Source organism: Polistes fuscatus, unplaced genomic scaffold, assembly GCF_010416935.1.
Source record: "Polistes fuscatus isolate 324 unplaced genomic scaffold, CU_Pfus_HIC Scaffold18, whole genome shotgun sequence".
Classification (NCBI taxonomy): Eukaryota; Metazoa; Arthropoda; class Insecta; order Hymenoptera; family Vespidae; genus Polistes; species Polistes fuscatus.
This window is the reverse complement of record NW_025113086.1, coordinates 3,841,271-3,861,673: the sequence shown is the minus strand read 5'-3', so window position 1 is coordinate 3,861,673 and position 20,403 is coordinate 3,841,271. Positions and strand designations below refer to the sequence as shown.

General features: G+C 39.3%; 4 protein-coding genes and 1 long non-coding RNA gene across 5 annotated transcripts in view; 2 read left to right on the top strand and 3 right to left on the bottom strand.

Annotated features, from left to right (window-relative positions):
* The first annotated feature begins 47 nt into the window (after positions 1 to 47).
* Positions 48 to 3,477, top strand: LOC122515521 (probable cytochrome P450 305a1). Its single transcript, XM_043632911.1, has 8 exons — positions 48 to 577; positions 763 to 1,020; positions 1,824 to 2,061; positions 2,163 to 2,322; positions 2,402 to 2,513; positions 2,573 to 2,753; positions 2,849 to 3,105; positions 3,189 to 3,477. The coding sequence occupies exons 1-8, from the start codon at positions 487 to 489 to the stop codon at positions 3,365 to 3,367; spliced, it is 1,476 nt and encodes a 491-aa protein (XP_043488846.1). The 5' UTR covers positions 48 to 486; the 3' UTR covers positions 3,368 to 3,477.
* A 145-nt stretch (positions 3,478 to 3,622) lies between these two features.
* Positions 3,623 to 6,068, bottom strand: LOC122515519 (methyl farnesoate epoxidase-like). The gene is made up of 7 exons (XM_043632909.1): positions 5,856 to 6,068; positions 5,119 to 5,659; positions 4,809 to 5,050; positions 4,526 to 4,737; positions 4,364 to 4,450; positions 4,141 to 4,282; positions 3,623 to 4,067 (listed from the first exon to the last, which is right to left on the bottom strand). Exons 1-7 carry the CDS (start codon positions 6,007 to 6,009, stop codon positions 3,877 to 3,879), a joined length of 1,569 nt encoding a protein of 522 aa, XP_043488844.1. The 5' UTR covers positions 6,010 to 6,068; the 3' UTR covers positions 3,623 to 3,876.
* Positions 6,069 to 7,229: 1,161 nt separating this feature from the next.
* Positions 7,230 to 10,485, bottom strand: LOC122515520. Its single transcript, XM_043632910.1, has 3 exons — positions 9,799 to 10,485; positions 9,016 to 9,146; positions 7,230 to 8,886 (listed from the first exon to the last, which is right to left on the bottom strand). Exons 1-3 carry the CDS (start codon positions 9,820 to 9,822, stop codon positions 7,536 to 7,538), a joined length of 1,506 nt encoding a protein of 501 aa, XP_043488845.1. The 5' UTR covers positions 9,823 to 10,485; the 3' UTR covers positions 7,230 to 7,535.
* LOC122515534 lies at positions 9,074 to 9,762 on the top strand. The gene is made up of 2 exons (XR_006303294.1): positions 9,074 to 9,573; positions 9,693 to 9,762. It is a non-coding gene; the product is annotated as an uncharacterized LOC122515534 (long non-coding RNA).
* Positions 10,486 to 16,943: 6,458 nt separating the features above from the next.
* Positions 16,944 to 20,403, bottom strand: part of LOC122515523 (GDP-mannose 4,6 dehydratase) — a 10,765-nt gene continuing 7,305 nt past the window's right edge. The window contains exon 7 of the mRNA XM_043632914.1: positions 16,944 to 17,005. The gene's annotated coding sequence lies outside the window, so the exon portion shown is untranslated. The remainder of the gene's footprint in view (positions 17,006 to 20,403) is intronic.

Below are 20,403 nucleotides of genomic sequence, written 5' to 3'. Positions count from 1 at the left end.
GTACTCAATTACCCTTGACTCTTTAATTGTCACTAATTTGTGATTCCCTTATCGCGAGTCTTTCTTTATGTATTTATTGTAATTGATAGTTATTTGAAATGAAATGAAAATGATGTTGACCTTCAAAATTAGACACTCTCATAAATTAACGCTGTGTCATAAGTTTATCGGGGTTTGAAAAGCAACGTATTTCAATGCCTACACGAGAAATGGGTTACATATCGCATGTCTGTGTGCGCCCATATACATTTGTCGAAGTACGGCCAATTAAGAAACTTCTTGTAGCTCCGACATCCATTATAGTTTCGGGCAAAGAGCCAAGTACTTCATTTGTATAACCTGTTAACTTTTTGTCAAAGCGTGATATAATTAATTGAACGTTCACTATTGGTGTGTATTTATTTAATAGCAATATTCATTAACATACCTAATAGTGTAAATTAATTTAAATAGATTTAGTAGATTTTTTGAAGTAGAGTTGTCAAAATGTACGTCAGTATATTACTATGGACAATAACCATTTTTTTGATAATTTTTGAATGTATGCAACGATGGAATCAGAAGAAATATCCACCAGGTATAAATATTAATGATTAATATTATAATAACTGTATAAGATTGTAGTTGCATTAATTGATCGTGTGATCGAATTTATCATATTCGAAGCTCGCTTTCGCATAACATCTATCCTATATAATATAATATTAGAAAAAAATATTCTATGTGTTTATGTTACGTAAATGTAAGCCAATGAATTTTTAGGACCGTTTTCTTGGCCGTTAATCGGTAATCGATCTCTTTTGAAAGGATTAGTTCGTAAGCATGGTAGTCAACACGTTGCATTTTGGAAGCTTGCTCAAAAATATAAAAGCGATGTAATAATGTTGAAATTAGGTATGCGTAATACCATAATAGTAGTTTCTGGCGTGAACGCTGTCCACAAATTACAACGTAACCATAACTTTGATGGTCGGCCTTGGAACGAATTTATTAAGTTACGCAATATGGGAATACGAAAAGGTAAAACTATATTCACTATCTACGTAACGTAGATACGATGTATTAAGTACAGTCAACCCTCCTATAACGCGGTGAGTGCGTATCGCGTTATATGGAAACCGCGCTATAAGAAACGCAGAATTAGTACAAATCACATTATTCGTACCGCGTTATATGGAGACCAATAAGGACAAGATAAATTATAAATTATTTTTATTGAATTGAAGAGTTTATATAAAGAAATGATACCAAAACTAAACTGAAAAATTGTTTTCCAACAAAAACAAGAAAGACTTTTGTAAAATTTAATCTTTCAACACTCATCCTCGCTGTCAGATAATATGAGTCGCCTAACTCGTCTTCTTTTAATAGGTAAAATGTCTTCCTCACTTGGCTCATCTTCACATTGGTTTTCGATTGTAGCTTTTTTTTCTAATTCCACTAAAACCTCTCTATAGGGAGCTAAGCAATTTCTTAATTCTCTTTTAAACTTTGCGCTACGCACCGTTGAATGATCAGTTTGAATGAAATGGAGTTCTAATTCTTTAGCCAAATTTAGCCCTTTTTTCACATCTTGTAAATCGACATTTGGCACCCATTCGTTTTCCTTATTTTCGTTTACCAATGGATTTGAGGTGGGTGCATCAATTAAATCCATAAACATAGGCTAAACATTCTTAGGCTACGCGGAAAGAACTTATGGGATGCTGTTGACGGAAACCGCGCTGTAAGAGTATCGTGTTATAGGAGGGTTGACTGTACATATATACGAATAAATAAATATAATTGATTATATTTATCTTATAAATTACAATACAATGTAGGAATTACAATGAACGATGGAGATGAATGGAAAGAGATTCGATCGTGGGTAGTACGAATGCTAAAGACCCTTGGATATGGCAAACAAGAGATGTCAAAGCTCATCCAGAATGAAATAGTAACAATTATAGAAAGTCTAAAGAACGGTGGTATACATCGATTGAAACCGATTATCACACCTACTGTCCTAAACGTTCTTTGGACTTTCACAACGGGAAAACGAATCTCTGATTTCGAAAAGTTTGTATTCGTATGCTTCGTTTAATGTTGTTGAAACATTTGAAATATTATATTTCGATATGTAGAAAAATATATTTCTATATTTGTACGCACAAGTATAGATTACAATATTTTATCAAACTGATGGAACGTCGTGCTCGTACCTTCGACTTAGCTGGAGGAACTCTGTCTACTTTTCCTTGGATTCGTTACATTGCACCAGAAATGTCGGGTTACAATCTTCTCGTCAAAGTCAATAATGAATTGAAGCACATATTAGTGGTATGTTGGAACAGTATCTTCGTCGAAGCCAATTTGTCAAACGATCCTAACGATCTTCTCAAATTTGTTGATTATTTAGAATACGATAAACGATCACAAAGAGAATTATGTCCCTGGCAAAGAGAATGATTTGATCGATATGTTCCTTCGTGAGATGTACAATGAGAAAGAATCGAATCGCATTTTTACAGGTAAAATTAACTCATTCCTTTCCTATCGACGTTTATCGAACTACTAATTATTTTCCTAGAGGATCAATTGCTATTGATACTGGTGGATCTCTTTATTGCCGGCATCAATACCACTGCAACTACCTTGGATTTCCTTCTTTTGCACATGGTCGTTTATCAAGACGTACAAAAGAAAGTCAAGGAAGAAATATCATCAAAGATAGGGTTGATCGAGTTTCCAAAGTTAGAAGATAGGTCCAAGTAGGTCTTTAATTTATTATACAATGGTGCATTGTCCGTGATGCATGGAATGCTGTTGTCTAGAATGAAAAAGCCAAAACTCTTTATTGCCGCAGACTCGATTATGTAGAGGCTGTTATTACCGAGGCTCAACGTATTTGCGGAATAATTCCAATATCTGGGCCACGACGAGTTTTTGAAGAAACAATTTTCGAAGGTTATACGATACCAAAGAATGCCTCTATTCTCATAAATCAATACAGCGTCCATATGGATCCGGACGTATATCCGAATCCGCACGAATTTAAACCAGAACGATTCCTAAAGGATGACACTTTTAAATTGGATCCAAATTTGACGCTTTTTGGCAAGGGTAACAATTACAAATTTATTTATAGTTGCCTATTGCATATGCACTGTTGTAACGCTGCTAAATTAGTTGACTTTATTTTTTAGGAAATAGACGATGCCCTGGCGAGAAATTAGCAAAAGCCGCTATTTTTCTTCTGTTCGTTGGTATTATGCAAAAGTACACGCTACTTCCTGTACAAGATAAAGGACCTTACGTCATCGAAATAATTCCAGGACTAACGCTCTCCCCAAAACCTTACGAGGTGTTAGTTGTACCGCAATGACTAAGAGCTTTATCTTATAACTTATTTATTAAGGACTTATATGAGAATTTTTCTTATCCCACTATAAAATAACTTCTTATTGTTCATTTTTAATAATTATCTATGATATATTTATTTGTACATAAAATTAATTCAATTCATATTTTTAAATGAAATATAGGAAACGCGGGAAGGGTTTTATTCATTGGGTACTCCTCAATTTTTCTTTCTTGCTGTAAAAACGTCTGTTCCTAAAATGACTAATAATAATAATAATTATTATTATTATTAGATTTATTTGAAATAGACATATATATTAAACTCAATCGCAAGATCAAGCAATCTGTATAAGCTAAACGACGCCACATTTGTTTGCCGTACAACGCTGACTCTCGGAAGAAAATTTTCGTTAGAATACGGTTTGTTGTTTCAACCGCGTAAAAATCGTTTTACGCGTTCAAGGAAATCAAGCTATTTCGCAGAAGTCCAAATCTATCACCAGTGGCATGTGCCACGTGGCGTGCATTTCCCTACTTTATATCGGATCTCATCGAGAGCTTAAGGTAGTACGGTTTCGGTGATACAGTGAAACTATCGTAACCATTCGGATCCGGTATGCCATGGGCAGGTGAGATATCAAAATCGAAATAATATATAAAGTAAACAAAATATAAGAAATATGTTGAACGAGCAAGTAATTCTCCGAGACAACGTCTCTTTCCTAAAAATGATACAACAGAATATGATTAGATAACGAATGAAAATCAAAAATATAGTTTTAAATGAGAAATCACCTAATCCGAAAGGTATGTTCCAATTGTTTTGACGAAATTGACCGTTCTCGTCGAGAAAACGCTGAGGCCGGAATTCTTCCGGGTGATCCCAGTAAATTGGATCATTGTTAACGCTGAAAAAGTCGTAGAGTATCAACGTATTCTAAAAATAAAGAAACATCTTCAACGTCCTAGCTTATATGATGACATTTTTCAAATTAGCTTTGTTATACCGAAATCTGACCTTAGGTATGCGATATCCATTAAATTCAACGTCCACAGTGGTTCTGTGCGGTACCCCAAAAGGTGCCATGATCAAGTATCTTTGTGCCTGCGTTAATAATTACATAATATAAATACTTGACAACTTTCCTGATCTTATTAACGACTGTAGGACGAAGTGTACCTCTGCTAAAAAGGCTTCTACCATTGGTAAAGAGGAAGAATCTTCGATTGTCGGTGCTCGTGTTCTACCGGTTTGCTTGTCCAATTCCTCTTTAAGCGGCTTTACCCATTGAGGATTCAACGATAAAAATAATATGGTAATAGCCAACATGTCGCTCGTTGTTTGGGTTCCCGCAAGCAAAAGATCCAGACAGAGGATTATTAAATTCTCCCCTAAGAATTATTTGACTTTTCAAAAGAATCAAGAATAAGAGTTTGTAACGCGAGAAAATAATTCGACTTACGGTCAAACACTTCATCTGAATTGTTTTCTTTTCGAGACGCTATTTCCAATAGAAAAGCTTCAATCAAGTCTCGCGGCTGTTCACTATCCGTCAAATCTAACTCGTGCTTGGTAATCTCGTCGTCGATGAACTTCCATTGCATCCTCAAAATTCTCATCGTTTCGTCGTAATTGCACCATTTCGGCGCGATGAAACGTAGAAACGGCATATGAGATACGAGTCCACCCATAGTATCCGCTATCCTATATTTTACAAATCCTATAATTAGCATCTCATTTATCAAATTATACTTGACAAAATATCTTAGCACCTGAAAGATGTATGAACACTTTCTAGTATTTCTGTGGACTTTTCATCGTCGTATTCGAATCTACATCCGGTCAACATCGTCCATAGTGCATTAATCACGGCTACGTCAAAGGCGTTGTCCATCTGCACTGGCCCGTTTTTGCATTGCTTTCGTAGATTCTCTACGAGATATTGAACTTCTGTGGTCAATTTCGTGGCCATCATCGATTGACCGAAGCCAAATGATCGAAGATGACGCATCGTGAATCTTCGACATTGGGACCATGTTCGACCCTCGGTAAACAGCACTCCTTTCTTTTTACCAAAAGAACGAACTTTGAAGAAAAATGACTCTGGGCGACCATTAAATTCGTCTCGAAGCAAAGCCTCTTTCACTAAATCATAAGTCGAGATAATAACAACTTTTTGCCATCCCAATTTCAATCCTAAGATCGGCCCGTACGATTTCTCCAATTGTTTAACCGCCAAATGCGTAAATCCGTGTTTAGATCGTAATCGTTTGAAATTCACTAAACATCCTATTATCGGTAACCAAAAAGGACCTGCCAAAATATACAAATTCTTGTTATTTTTTTTTTCATGTTGTAAGTACGACAGAGAGAGAGAGAGAGAGAGAGAGGGTAAAAAGACTTTTGCACGAGTATTATCGCTTTGAAATTTGTCTTTGATAGACTTTTACCGTTAACGACAGTTTTTTCTTATTCCTAAATTAGAACACGCTTAATTGATTCAACGTACCTGGTGGAAAATATTTTGGCTTGAGGGAATCGTAGATACAGTAGAGGCCAAAAATCGTGAAAATAAGAAAGACCGTCGTCAACAACATCTTTGTTCGCACTGATGCCATTTTAATCCCTTGACGATCTATATATACACAAATGTCAAAAGACATACTACATTATGCCTATCTATACAAAGCATAAAAACAAATTTATGGCTAAGATGTTATCAACATAATCCTCGCGACCTAAGACGAATATAGTCTCTCGTAATGGAAGAATTGTAATAAAAAATATCTCATTTATTCATACTTGTAAAATTTTAACAGCAAATGAAAATGGATTTTTATTTTTCTAAACGCTTAGCAAATGTTAATCTGTTATATTTTAAATATAGATTTATCTCCAACGATGTAAGAATAAACGGGCTTGTCGGGGATCGTAGACGCACGAAGAATAAATAGAATGATAACTTTATTTACATCTTCAGTCATTATTCACTTTCTTTTAATCTTTCTGTCACATTGTTTTTTTTTCAAATTACCAAATAAAACGTTATATATGAAAGAAATATTTAACGTGTGTTGTATATATTTACAAATACTTTCAAATAATTTGAGTTTTCGAATAGAGTATAAGTGTATAGAAAAAAAAAAAAACAATTTTCTGAAGCGGACAGTCTAAACGCGCATAAAAAAATGGTTAACCCTTTGCTCTCAAAGCTTTTTTCGCTCGGGCGAATTAGCAACTCGAATAAAAAGTCATTCTATTTCGTAGAATACCCGGCTTATGGCATTGTGTATGCTCAATACAGATGCCTAAATAAACATCGTTATCCTTCGAATTATCGTGTTAAGCCGAGCGATGACCGAGAGTTCTCTCCAATGCAAAGGGTTAATAATCTAATAATTCAGTAAAGCTTAGAGCACGACAAAAAACTGAATAAGTTCCATTTAAGTTGCGTGCGAGTTCCATGTGTTCTTTTTTATTATTATTTCTTTGAATATAGTAGATCTTGTAACGGATCGATAAGGAAAGCCGACGAAAGTGAAAAGTAAACGTTTACAGTATTAGCTGTTTTCTCTTTTTGCTTTTCGATCGGTATATCGCGATCGACAGGACTCGGTCTTTTGTGTGTGTGTGTGTGTGTCTCTCTCTCTCTCTCTCCCGGTCATAGGCTCGTCTACTTGACCAACGATTAAACTTTAGAAACGGATGGTTCTATGTCAGCATTTCATTTATACAATCGTCGGAGAGAAGAGGAGCGTGGGCGCAGAACACTTTCACCGAGAGTACGGACATCGTATGCGCTTCTGCGATACTTTCACTCGAATGACAAAGGCACGAGTGCATGTCCGTGGGGGCGTTGCATCATATAGACACCGAGTGCATCGGTAAAAAGAATCAAAGGTAGAATCTTAACAAAATGTTTAATAAACTTTATTTGTAACATCATTAATTAACAAAAAGAATAAAGAAAAACGAAAACTGGTACAAAAGGAAAAAGAACGATAAGAGCGATGAGATTCCCTGAAGCGTATAACAAGAGGAAGACTTAGTACCTCAACGGGATATCCTCGACTTAGGTTAAACTTACTAAGGTAATATATACAAGGACTTATGTTACAATACTCTTACAGCGAAATGTTTGTACAGGTATCGAGTCACGACGCTTTCGCATCAGTCCCTTCGACGCGAATTAACGAGTGCGAAAGGTAAAATTGGAAGACGCGCCGTTTTGATTGGACGTTGGAACCGGCGGTGGTAGCAAGCTTTCCGCCAATGAGGACCTCCTACCCCCTTGGATAGAGGGGCTCCATCTAACTTGGTTTGTTTCGACTAGCTGTTGCTGATTCCCTTTATTTTGATTTCCTGCGAATTGGGGATTAAGCGGAATCACTTGCGAGCTCTGTTCCCGATCGTCCTTTCGATCGGACCATCCCTGATGATGATGAGGGTGGTGGTGATCCTCGCTGGGGAACCACTCCGATATCCATACCGGTTTCCAAATCTTTTTCCACGCGGGCACCCAAATCTCTTTCCAAGCCGGCACCCAAATCTGCTTCCACGCTTCCTTCCAAGCTAATTTTTTGTCTGGAATCCATTCGAGCTTTTTCTCCGTTTTCCAAATCTGCTTCCAAGCTTCCTTCCACTCCAACTTCTTGTCCGGCACCCAAATCAACTTTTTGTCTGGCTTCCATATCTGTTTCCATTCTTCTTTCCACGCCAACTTCTTGTCTTCGACCCAAATTTGTTTCTTAGCAGGTCGCCAGATCTGCTTCCACGCTTCCTTCCACTCGAGTTTCTTATCCGGTATCCATATTTGTTTCTTTGCCGGTTTCCAATATTTTTTCCATACCGGCTTCCAGATCAGTTTTTTCTTCCACAAATCGTGACTGGTATATTCCCAGCCGTGATGATCCTTACCGTGATAATGTTCACCCGGTATACCAATTTTTACCCATTCCGGTATCCAAAGTTTCTTCCAAGCCGGTACTTGAATTTCTTTCCAAGCTGGCACTTGTATTTCCTTCCACACGGGTTTCCAAATTTTCTTCCACTCGGGTACTTGAATTTCTTTCCAAGCTGGAACTTTGATAGGCACCCATATAGGTTTCCAGATTTTTTTCCACGCAGGTACCTGAATTTCTTTCCACACTGGCACCTGTATCTCTTTCCAGACAGGCTTCCAAATTTTTTTCCACGCCGGTACTTGAATTTCCTTCCAAACGGCTTTCTTAGTCGGCTCCCAGACAGGCTTCCAAATCTTTTTCCACGCAGGTTTCCAAATTTGTTTTTGAGCCGGTTTCCATATTTTTTTCCAGCCTACTTTCCAAGTCAATTTCTTTTTCCAATAACCATGATCGTGATGATCATCGTGATGATCATCGTGATGCTCTTGCACGTGGTGTTCTTCGATGGCTCCGCCAAGGTTATCGCCACCACCTCCGAAACCTCCACCGTAATCTCCAACACCTAAACCACCACCGTAGTCTCCTCCGGCATCTCCGTTCCAATCGGCCAATCGTTTTTCAGCCGCTGTACCGTACCTGCGCGTGTGTGTGCATGTATCAACATTTATCGCTATTAATAATACTACCAATAATGATAACAATAATTGTGTGTTCATTTATTCGTTCTTGTTCTAGATACACGAGAAAGTATAGAAATACACGTACGGAACTTGCTGCGGTTGCTGTTGCTGCTGCTGCTGCTGCTGTTGCTGTTGCACTTGTAGTTGTATTTGCTGTATTTGCTCCAAAGCCTTGCCCGCCACAAGAGCGATCTGCAGTAGTACTACTAGTGCAGTCTGAAAACGTTGCAATTACAAGAAAATTATAGAATTTCACCGTGAGACATCGGTCTATCCACTTCAATGGTATTCGTCGTTCCATTATAATTTACAGGGAAACTTTCAGATTGGAGAATAAGTAAATACCTAATTTATATTGCTTTCAGTTTTATCTGAATTAGAATCGCCGCACATAACATAAATTCTTTTTGGTTCTATGTCACAGCTTTGGCTTCTTCAGCTGTAAAGGAGTATCGAACACTAAAGAACGCTAAAGAACTTTCGAAATTCACTGGCGCACGATAATCAACGACAACCGATCGATCGAGCATAATTCTTTGCGTAAAATCGCTTTCGCTCTTTAGCACACTTGGAGGAAAATTGATTCCACTAAAATGACTCGAAGGAATTTCGATCATTCTCTACTGGACTCGCCGAATTTCAGGTACAAACATATCATTTACGTGTTATTATTTTAAATCTAATGACAATATATCGAAACTAGACGAAGTGGTGGAGGCTTCTGATTAGGCACTACTACTTACTCAGATATTCCTTTTCAAGTCCATCGGACAGAGAAAGATAAAAATCACAGAAAGAGAGGATGCAAAGGAAGAAGTTAGAGAATATAAAATACAGAATAAAGAAGAAAGAATTAGTTCCAACTGACCGCGCATCCCGGGCGAATCCTCATATTCGTTGGAGTGCCGCCCGTTGGACTCGGGCTACGTTCTCTTCTTCCCTAGGCGCTGGAAAACGTGGTTTACTTCGTTCAATCAGTGGAACGCCGTAGTTATATAGGCGCGTATCCTCCCCTGGGGACAGAAGGAAGGAGCCAAAGCGGAAAGTTGTGGCTATTGGAAACGCGGTGGGGCTGCTGGTTAAGTAAGCTGGAGGTAGAGGTGGACTTGCCTGGGTGGAGAAAAAGATACTCACTGTCCTGGACACAGCGAGTATACCTGACTCTGCCCATGTTTGTGTTGGTGTTGATCGTCGCGGTAGTCGAACTCTCCCTCCTTTTGCTTTTTTCTTTTCTCTTCGTCCACCTGCTTTCAATTTTTTTTTATCTACCCATTTGTTTTTTCTGTATTCCTTCTTTTTTTCCTTCTTTCTTCTTTCCTTCCTTCCTTCCTCTCCGCTTGCCCTCATCAGACAAGCAGGCCATCGGTCGGAGAAAGTGATCGAGCGAACGATCCAATCTTAACGGGCCATGTATACCGACTTCTTCGCTTCTTTGATCACGGACAAGTACCCATTGTACTTTCGACCATGACGAAGTTCACGGAGCAAGGTTATACGCCAAGGCTATACTACCTCTTGCTCCAGATTCTTCTCCGAAATTTACTGACTTCTAGGAAAATGTGCGATATTCGATATTTATCTCGATAAATTTGGAGTTATAATTTTGTATTTATCCATAAGGTATTGTTTCAAAATGCTATTCCAAAAACGGCTGCTGTCCTTTTTACTTTCCCTTTCCTATAGGTCAAGTTTATTGCTTACTGACAAAACATAAATGACTTCGGATGTGCGTGCGTGCGTGCGTGCGTGCTCGCGAAGCAATCATTGTTAGAAAAATGGAAAGTAAGGAAGAAACAAAAATGCAATTGTCTCGTCCAAAAACGGAACAACGTATCAATCGATGGCTATACCGGTTTCATCAATTGCCACGATTACGTGGTCGCTCCAGATTTCCAAAGCTAGATACGCGAGAGCAATCGGCATACCGAGAAACGTTTCACCATGACCCATATCGAAACTTCCGGAAACTTCGAAATAGGAATTATTCAAATAGATTTGCGTTTACAATCGACCGCGACTTTTTTACTAGAAGAAATACGCCAACCCATCCAGGTAATGCGTAGGCGAACGGATCTCGCTTTCCATTATTTCATTGCGCAAAAATAGGATTATTGATTTTCTATTTTATTTTATTTTTAGAACGACGATGCCCCGCCACCCTCTCCACGAGCGATCTATCTAATATTTGAAAAATGTCGAAGGTGCGACGATAAATAGAGATAGATATGTATATTTATTTTAGAAATTCCAAATTGAGGGGTCTGTTTGACGTACGATTCAGCCTAGGACCTACGATTCACTTTCGAAATCTCTCTTTTTCGGTCCCTTTTGAAATATCTGTAATATAATACACGCTCTCGAAACTTGTCTTCTTTGATATTTGGGTCGTGTCGAAGGGAAAAGGGAAATATCCGTAATTCATTTCTTTCGAAAGTAAAGCGAGTTCGTAACATAGTCGAAAGACTACTATAATCTGGTTCACTACCATAAACACGAAGAATAGCGTGTTGGCTAATCGATGGGATAGCTTGTATTCGTTGTTAAATATCCATTCGAGACACGTCCCGATCGAGAATTCTTCCCGTGGTGCAAACGATTAGGTGCAAACGATTAGGCGCGAACAGTAACATCGCGTTACGTTATCGATTACAATTTCTACATGCCGAACTAGATTTTATCTTAGTAATACTTCATAATTATTTATCTAGATGTGTAATTTGAAGGATCGTTAGCGCACCGTTATATCATTTCTCGTGTGCAGTTAGACAGATTCCGTTCTGGCATTTGGCCTCGGCAAAACGCTCGAGCGCGACGGTAAATAGAGATTATGGCTACGGGTGTATTCGGACTCGTGTAAAGTCGAACATCCGGTCGTTTCGGCGTAGAAAGAAGAGTTGTTCAGTGAAAGTAACAAGAGCCAAGCGGCCAATTGATGTAAGAGTCCGCCGCTATTGAACCATGGGTGTTTTATCATTGCGTATCAACACCGTTCGTGACTCCTTATTCGCATTACGTGCATTCTAATCATTTATATCGTAAAAAAAACTATTTTACATCCAAATTTTGTTCGAAATGGAAGGAGGTAAAACGTACAAACGTTTTCTTATTTTCTCTGACTCATTCGAAATTAGCATTGGACGTGCTAATATCTAAATTATCTGTCATTAACTTTCCTCATTATAACAACTTTATGAAGCTGAACGAATTCTCAAGGATAGTGGAAGTTATTAACGTAGAATTTACTATTTACGAGAAGAATTGTTACCGAGTATAAGCATTGCCATAACTTAAAAGATATGGTATGCAACTAGTAGCATATACTGCAATATATATGTGTGTAGAGGTTGCAAAAATAGTACATTTTTCTGTGTCATTCTTTTTATTTACGTTTTCTCGTTTGTTTCATACATATATAAAGAAATTTCCCACGTAGACGGTTCGTTGCTCTTCTACCTCAACCTTCGCTCCTTTGCTCCTGTCCACGGGAAAGTTGCAGATGAGAAAGGTATATAAATACATATACACGTATATTCTGATTGAATCGCAAAGCCGTATTCCAAAAGGAATACGCAGAGACACGACACGGCGATATGAAAAAAACAAACGTTGACGAGCAGGTTTTCGACCTTTTTGAGATACCAATGGTACACGCGCTTCCGCTATATGTAACGAGCGAGAGTCGCTCTTACATATACTATAGATACTGGTATTTATTGTAAGTAGAAACCGGTATAAAGATGCACCGATACGTTCTTTGCTAGTATCACATCTCGAAAGTGAAATTTATTAAGATCTACGATCGTTGATGCGACCTACCAAGTGAAATCTTCGCATAGATATGTCTAATCAATGTTGACGACTAATGCGCATAACTTTTACAAGATCCTACTTCGTTCCCCAAAAATGATACATCAATTTGTAATTATTAAAGATATGAATTTGGATATTTTGCCGAGTTTTGAAATTGAGAACCTCTGTATAAAAAAAAACCGGATGGAAGAGATCAGAGGGACAAAGAACCGAGGAAAGGAAAGAAACGTGCGCACATGCTCGTCGTCTCTTTGGCCTGTATATATTTACGTGAAAGTGGCCTTGCCAGTCTCGACTTACTTTATGAGGACAATCCTTGACTATTCGCGTACTGCATAACCTACGACAATTGGCCAACATCGAAAATGGCGCTCTTCAAATGTATTTAATATTGATACTTGTTACCTCAGCGATTTCCAAAAGCTTAGCAATGGATCACCGTGACAAACGGTCGTAGCATCAAAGTTCCGGCCATAAATCCATGCACGTTTCGCTTTCTATTGAGTAATACGGGCATTCGTATAAGTCTTCGCGGGCTATGGTATACCGCACGTAAACTATTAACGACTTTCGATAGCAGAAAACAAAAGTTTGAGTAGACGATTGTGTTTTTTAATAATCAACTACGTAATTGATTAGACTAATCGACTAAAAATACGTTAAAATGTTAATTATCTTAATTATCGAATAATTATTCACATATATCAAACTCTATAGAGATAGCTTAATTGAATTTGATAAGAAGAGAAGGAAAACGTTGACAAATGTACGACCACTACTCTTAACTATAGAAAGTCATATAAAGAAAGATCTTGAGAAAGTATATGTGGTGGTGGTAAGAGTTGGAGCAATAATAGTAAACGCAGTGGGGGAAACAGCTTTTAAATTTGCTCTACGCGCGATCCCAAGTGTCATACTTTTGCGATATTCGAAGGAACGCCGCTACTCGATACCGAAATACGATCTTCGAAATATTCGTTAAATATTTATAGATATTTTGACGGTAGATCGTTCACGCTATGCTTATTTTTCTCTATTTATTATCCACACAGGTACGCGCGCAATAGCTCGAAACGTCGATTCACTTTGCACGCAGATATAAGACGTGTCGTTATTTTCGGCATCGCAAATTGATTTAAATCATATTCCCTCTAGTAAATCATATTGAAATACCTCCAAGTAGTAAGTAATATAGACATCCATAAATCAACTTGTATTTTCTATTGTATAATTTATGTACCTTCGAGTTACTTTCTACCAGAGAAATAAAATCTCATCATCGTCCACTGTGAAGAGACGAATACAATAAATTCAAGTAGATAAACTTTTAACGAAGTTCATTATTAACGACACAATTTGTAAATAAAAAGAGAGGGGAAAAAGAATAAGTTTTAGTAAAAAGGAATCCGAAATGAGCCGATTTCGGGCTCATATGGTCTTGACGGTCTTTCTCGTTTTCCGTAATTAATAACAATTAGGAAAAGATAAGAGGAACGTTGTCGTACATCAAGTTATATTAGGTATTATATTTGCTTATCTACCGTTCGTTTAATTTATTCATTAGGACATCATGACAATGCGATCAATCACATTTTTTGTCGAATCGAAAGCGCCGTTCACTTTCTTCGGTGCGTTTACGCAAACATATTCGTTTGCGTTCGTTGGTTTATCGCAACACGAAAGAAGATTAAGAAGATGAACCGGTCGTGCTACTTCCGTTCTCACAACGACTTCCCCGTTCTCTCCTGGTAGATTTTTTCTTTCTTAATCATCCCACACTCGTTCAAACACGATCATGGAGAAAGTAAAGGTCGTGAGTTCGTCTCGCGACCCTGGCAGCCTTAACATCTACATGTATGCTTCTTTTCCCCATCCCACGATATCCTTAGAAAGCATCTTCTTCGTGGTAATCCTTCTCCGTCATCTAGAAAACTGTACTTTCATCGACTAAACGCAAAAGCGACTACCGATTACGCTACAAACTTCAATCGATTCATTTCATTTCTCTTTCTTCATCGTCTATAGATCGAATAATGAAAATCTTGATATTCGATCAATTGTCGATTTGAAATCGATCGATTGGGGATATCAATCAATTGAACACGTGTTAGAAAAGAATATTTATTATATTAAAGTAGATGCAAAACGTACAAAATGTATCGATGCGCGTGCAATCTTCTAATCTTCTTATTTACAAGGGACAGGGACTTGTGATCTCTTCGGCACCTACAAAATAATGAAATCGCAATAATACGAGCCAAAAATACTCTTTGTCCTCCTTATTTCGACGCGATGGCTGAAACACAATACTTTCTATTCCACTCGATAGGGCAATCCCAAAGGATTATCGTCGAGCCTAAAGTTATCGATTTATACTTCAAACACGTTCTACGAATTTGAAGAAAACTCTCTACCAAGTAGTTTACTTAGAGCCAGTAGTTTATTTATAGCCATGGTGGCCTTCGTCGTGATGGGATTCTATTTGTACCCAAACTTTCTCCCAAACGGGCTTCCAAACCTTCTTCCAGGCTGGTACCTGTACGTCCTTCCAAACCGGTACCCATTTGCTTTTCCATTCGTCCTTCCACACCTGTTTCTTTTGCGTGACCCAAATCTGTTGTTTTTTAGGTATCCAAACTTGTACGGACTCTTCCTTCCATACAAGTTTCTTATCCGTTATCCAAACTTGTTTCTTTTCGGTCTTCCAAATTTGCTTCCATTCGGCTTTCCATTCAAGCTTCTTGTCCGTAACCCAAACTTGCTTTTTCTCCGTCCTCCAAATTTTCTTCCAGACCGGCTTCCAAATGAGCTTCTTTTTCCAGAGATCATGACTGGTATACTGCCAACCGTGTTGATCCTTACCAACGTATTGTTCACCAGGAATACCAATCTTTACCCATTCTGGTACCCAAATTTTCTTCCAGTCTGGCACTTGAACCTCCTTCCAAATTGGTACTTGAATCTCTTTCCAAATAGGCTTCCAAACCTTTTTCCAAGCTGGTACCTGGATCTCCTTCCAAATAGGCACTTGGATTTCCTTCCAAACAGGCTTTTGTACCTTTTTCCAAGCTGGTACTTGAATTTCCTTCCATTCTGGTACTTGCACTTCTTTCCAAATTGGTACCTGAACCTTTTTCCATTCTTGTTTCCACGTCAGTTTAGATTCCGTTTTCCAAATCTGCTTCCACTCGGCCTTCCAAGTGAGCTTCTTTTTCCATACTCCTTTCGGCTGATCATGAGCAGGAGGACCATAAGACGGTGACGGAGGGCCGTAGGAAGGGGCCGGAGGACCATAAACAGGACCAAGAGCGGATCCTCCGCCTCCTCCTCCGTGATGTCCTCCCCCAAACGAATCAAAACCTCCATTTCCACCGCCTCCGTGATGAGAATCGCCACCCCCATAGCCGCCGCCGCCGCCACCGCCGCCTCCGTGGTGAAAATCGCCACCCCCGAAGCCTCCGCCGCCGCCACCATGGTGAGAATCGCCACCCCCATATCCGCTGTCGCCACCTCCGAAGCCTCCGCCGCCGCCACCCCCATAGCCACCGCCGCCGTGGTGAAAATCGCCACCCCCGAAGCCCCCGTCGCCGCCACCGTGGTGAAAATCGCCACCCCCGAAGCCGCCGCCGCCGCCGCCTCCGTGGTGAAAATCGCCAACCCCATAGCCGCCGCCGCCACCACCGCCGCCGCCTCCGTGGTGAAAATCGCCACCCCCATAGCCTCCGCCGCCGCCGCCACCATGGTGAGAATCGCCACCCCCATAGCCGCCGTCACCACCATCGCCGCCCCCGTTGTATGACGATCCGTGGTCGTCACCTAACGAACCATGATCTCCTCCGTAACCGCTATCGAAAGATCCTCCGCCAAAGGATCCATGACCGCCTCCTCCTCCTCCTCCTCCATTGTAAGAATCTCCACCGAAGGATCCGTGACCACCGCCATTTCCAGAAGGCGCCCCATAGGACGACGAAGGAGCACCGTAAGAAGACGATGGAGCGCCATAAGAAGACGATGGAGCACCGTAAGACGACGAGGGTGGTGGTGGTGGTGCTCCATACGAATCGGAAGGACCTCCGCTCGGTACTCCGTAAGAAGTGGCAGGTGGACCATACTGTGGACTAGGCGGTGCCCTGAAAATATTTACGATTAGGCAATACGATTTGATTTTTGATCGTTCAATTATATATTTGTAAGGAAACTTACTCTTTCTTCGCTCTGATCGGGTCTCCAATGGTAGAGACGACGAAAAGGGATCCCAGCAATACCTGAAAATACGCAGAATTAAAATACACGTATAGATATTGACTCGTCAAGGATAAAAAGCCTTTGTTTTACGCCCAATTACCCGGCAGTTCGACAGAAGTTACGCGCATGAACATAATCGACGTGTAGCCGTACAATAATTACACGCTTTTCGCACGATAATAGTTCGCTGTGCTGATATTAGGAGAATAGAAAGACAGCGGTAAACGCTGATCGTTCAATTAAAAATGCAGATTGGAAGGGAAACGATAATTGCTCGGCTGATTACACCGCGTCTCTTTTAATTAACGCTATACGACTTTTCACCGAGAGAATCCGATGTTAAGCATCTCGGTGTTTCACGCGGATTTCTATACCTTGTGCGATTTTATGGGCGCGTCATTCAAAAATGAAAGTCTCTGGAAATTGGGACGAGAGAACCCTCGATACTCTCATCTTTTATTTCTTTTTTTGTTTTTTCTTTTTCACAGCTGAAAGATCGTGAAACTTTGTCCATCCATTAAGTTGGACCAAGCGAAAGTACAGGTATGCCATCATTCCGATTTTCTTTCTCATTTGATTTTTACCCTCGAGCGATTTCGTCTTACATCCGGTTCTTTCTTGTTTCTTCGGAAGATACTTTTATTACAAGATTCGTTACGAAGCAAACGAGTATCGCCTATCAGTATTAAGATGGAAGACCGAGCTCTTTAATTAGATGTATATATTCTTCTGTATTTGTCCCTCATTGTATTTTTCTCTTATACAACTTTCCATTTCGTCCACTGGAAAGTGATGAGAGGACTCTACATATTTGCCAGCTAGTAGAATACCAACGATACTCGTAAAGATCTATGTAATAAACCAATCATCAAATAAATGTTATTCATGAGATCCTAAAATACAACACATACATTTACTATGCTAGATGCCAGACGTTAGACTGCTGAAATAATTAGAGAAACGCGTTATGCATTTTATTTGACGTGTATACGACGACAGTACCGTTTCTATCTTGACCTTTTTCTCGTATTTCTTTTCTGTAGATCGTAAAAGAAGAGAAGAAGTTTTTAATATTAGTTAATATATTATATTTTTGACACTCGACAAGTAGTTACATAGAATTCAATGTCCTATTCAATCCTCCCCATCCTATCGTGACAAGTTGATACACTTTCTCGCACGCAAAGGATCATGCGAAAGCATCAAGCTAGCAGAACGATACAATTTTCCCTTAGAACGTTCGAATCTCTATAAAATGAATGATAATATTTCCATCGATGGAGACTTACGATCAGAAGACTATAAAAATGTACTACGAGCATAGCCGATAACGTCAAATAGATCGAGGCAAGGCGTTGAAATTGAAAGAAATGAATCACTTAATCGTTGGACAGAATAAACACCAAAATCACACTTTCGGATCGTTCCTCGAGGATTGCACTGTCCTCGCGCACTTGTTAATCACGCCTAATGTAAGATCGTAAAAATTCGAGAGAGAAGAAGACTGACCAGTGCGAGCCGCATCCTCGATTTCCTGGAGTCCTTTCGTTCCCGACGATCAAACAAAAAGGAGCACCGAGTATTGGGTGCTGTTTTGTTTTTGTTACGGTTCGTCACTCTTCTGACGAATTCCTCCGAACATGCGAAGCTTTTATAGTAAATGCGTTTCTCCGGTTAGACTCCTAGATGCCCTAGGCATAGAGACATACATAGAGAAGTGGACGAGTAGACGGAGGAGGGGCATCAAATAGAGGAAGAGCGTTCTGTTATACGGGACTCCCAACTCTTTCAACCCAAGCTACAACATCCTGAGTTCTCTTTTGGAGGGGATCCAACGAGGAGACGTCCTCGTTGCCCACCTCCTAGAAAAATGACAAGGCGAAGGAGACGACCTACCTTAGTCTTCTTGTCTCCAAATATATTTTATATCTGAATGCAACAAGATATCAAATAGTTAGGTATGCAAAAAAGGAAGAAGTACAAAAAGACAGGAAGTTAACGTGTACGTCTATCGAAAAAATTCGATCCCATCCCATAAGAAAAACAACTATTTGAAAGATCGCGCTTTCACTATCGCGAGGATACATAGACGCTTATGCTCGAATAGACTACGGTTAAGTTCAAGATCTTTTATAATAAAACGTAGCTCCGAAGCAGGAAGGATTTGAAACGGGTTCCTTGCACAACGATCGAATTGCCTTCAACTTGCGCAATTAACTACGAAGATTAGATACGACCACGTACGAGTTGCCTCCAGATTACCGTTAGTCTCTACAAAATATTCATGAAGCAAGGCGTGAAAACTAATTTGCTTTTTCTTTTTCTTTATTATCTAAAGTAAAGTTCCAAAATAGTTTGTTCTTCGACCTATAACGGAATGATGGAAGATATTCTTCCTAGTTGTAAGAGAAGTAACTTCCTGTAGGAAAACGTTTAACATCCATTAATACGTTCAGACGTGATTGAACCGGTTGCATCTTTGACTTTCTTCCGATCCGAGGTTATGGGAAGATCATGCTCTTCCTTTCACTGGTTTCCTTTTCTATAATATATGAGAGAGAGATTACACATTTTCATCGACCATCTTCATTTCTGTGCATCTATGTTTTTGATGGTAATCTCTTTTCTTTTATTCTATCTATTTTATTTTTGATTTTCTACAAACTCGTCCTCTTTTGACGTTTCTACGGAAGATTTATAGGCTCGCTTTGTCTGGTTTAGCAGACGTCGACGTATATAAGTGCGATTAACTTTCCACTTACGAAGAGAATCCTACCGGTTTTCTCGAAAGCACTTGGTCACTTCGAACCGTCCAGCATAATCCTCGTTTAGTAATTCTCCTTCTAGAATGTCGATACTTCAACTTTGAAATCTTCGAGTGCTAGGAAATACACAACTTTGGCCCGTTGGTCCAACGAATTAGACGCAAAACCGACAGGCCGCAATAGAACATTGTGGATTTCACTTTTTTATAGCTTGCTTTCAAAAATGTACACATCGTAATATTCCCAATAGAACAATCTCTTTAAGGAAAGTTCTTTTTGATATTTCCAACTTTCGTGAAATTTCGTCTAACAACTTTACGATAATATCGAATTTTCTTCGATATTGTGGACAATTAATTATTTCTTATAGTTGTAACGTTTACTCAACTTAGAACTTTGATGAAAGTACGAGGATTGAAATAAACCACCCGGCACGAGTCTTAACTTTGATTAATAATCTATACTTAATGACGGACACTCAAGCAACGAAGATCTCTAGAACGGTCATCGTCACGAAACGTTCACTTTCTTTCCGTGTTTACATAGCAATAATCAGCTGGTCATTTGCAACAGCGAATAACTCTCCATGTATCTATTATATACGTAGATCTTCCTGTCAATGAACTTTTCAAATAAACAAATGACCAAAAATA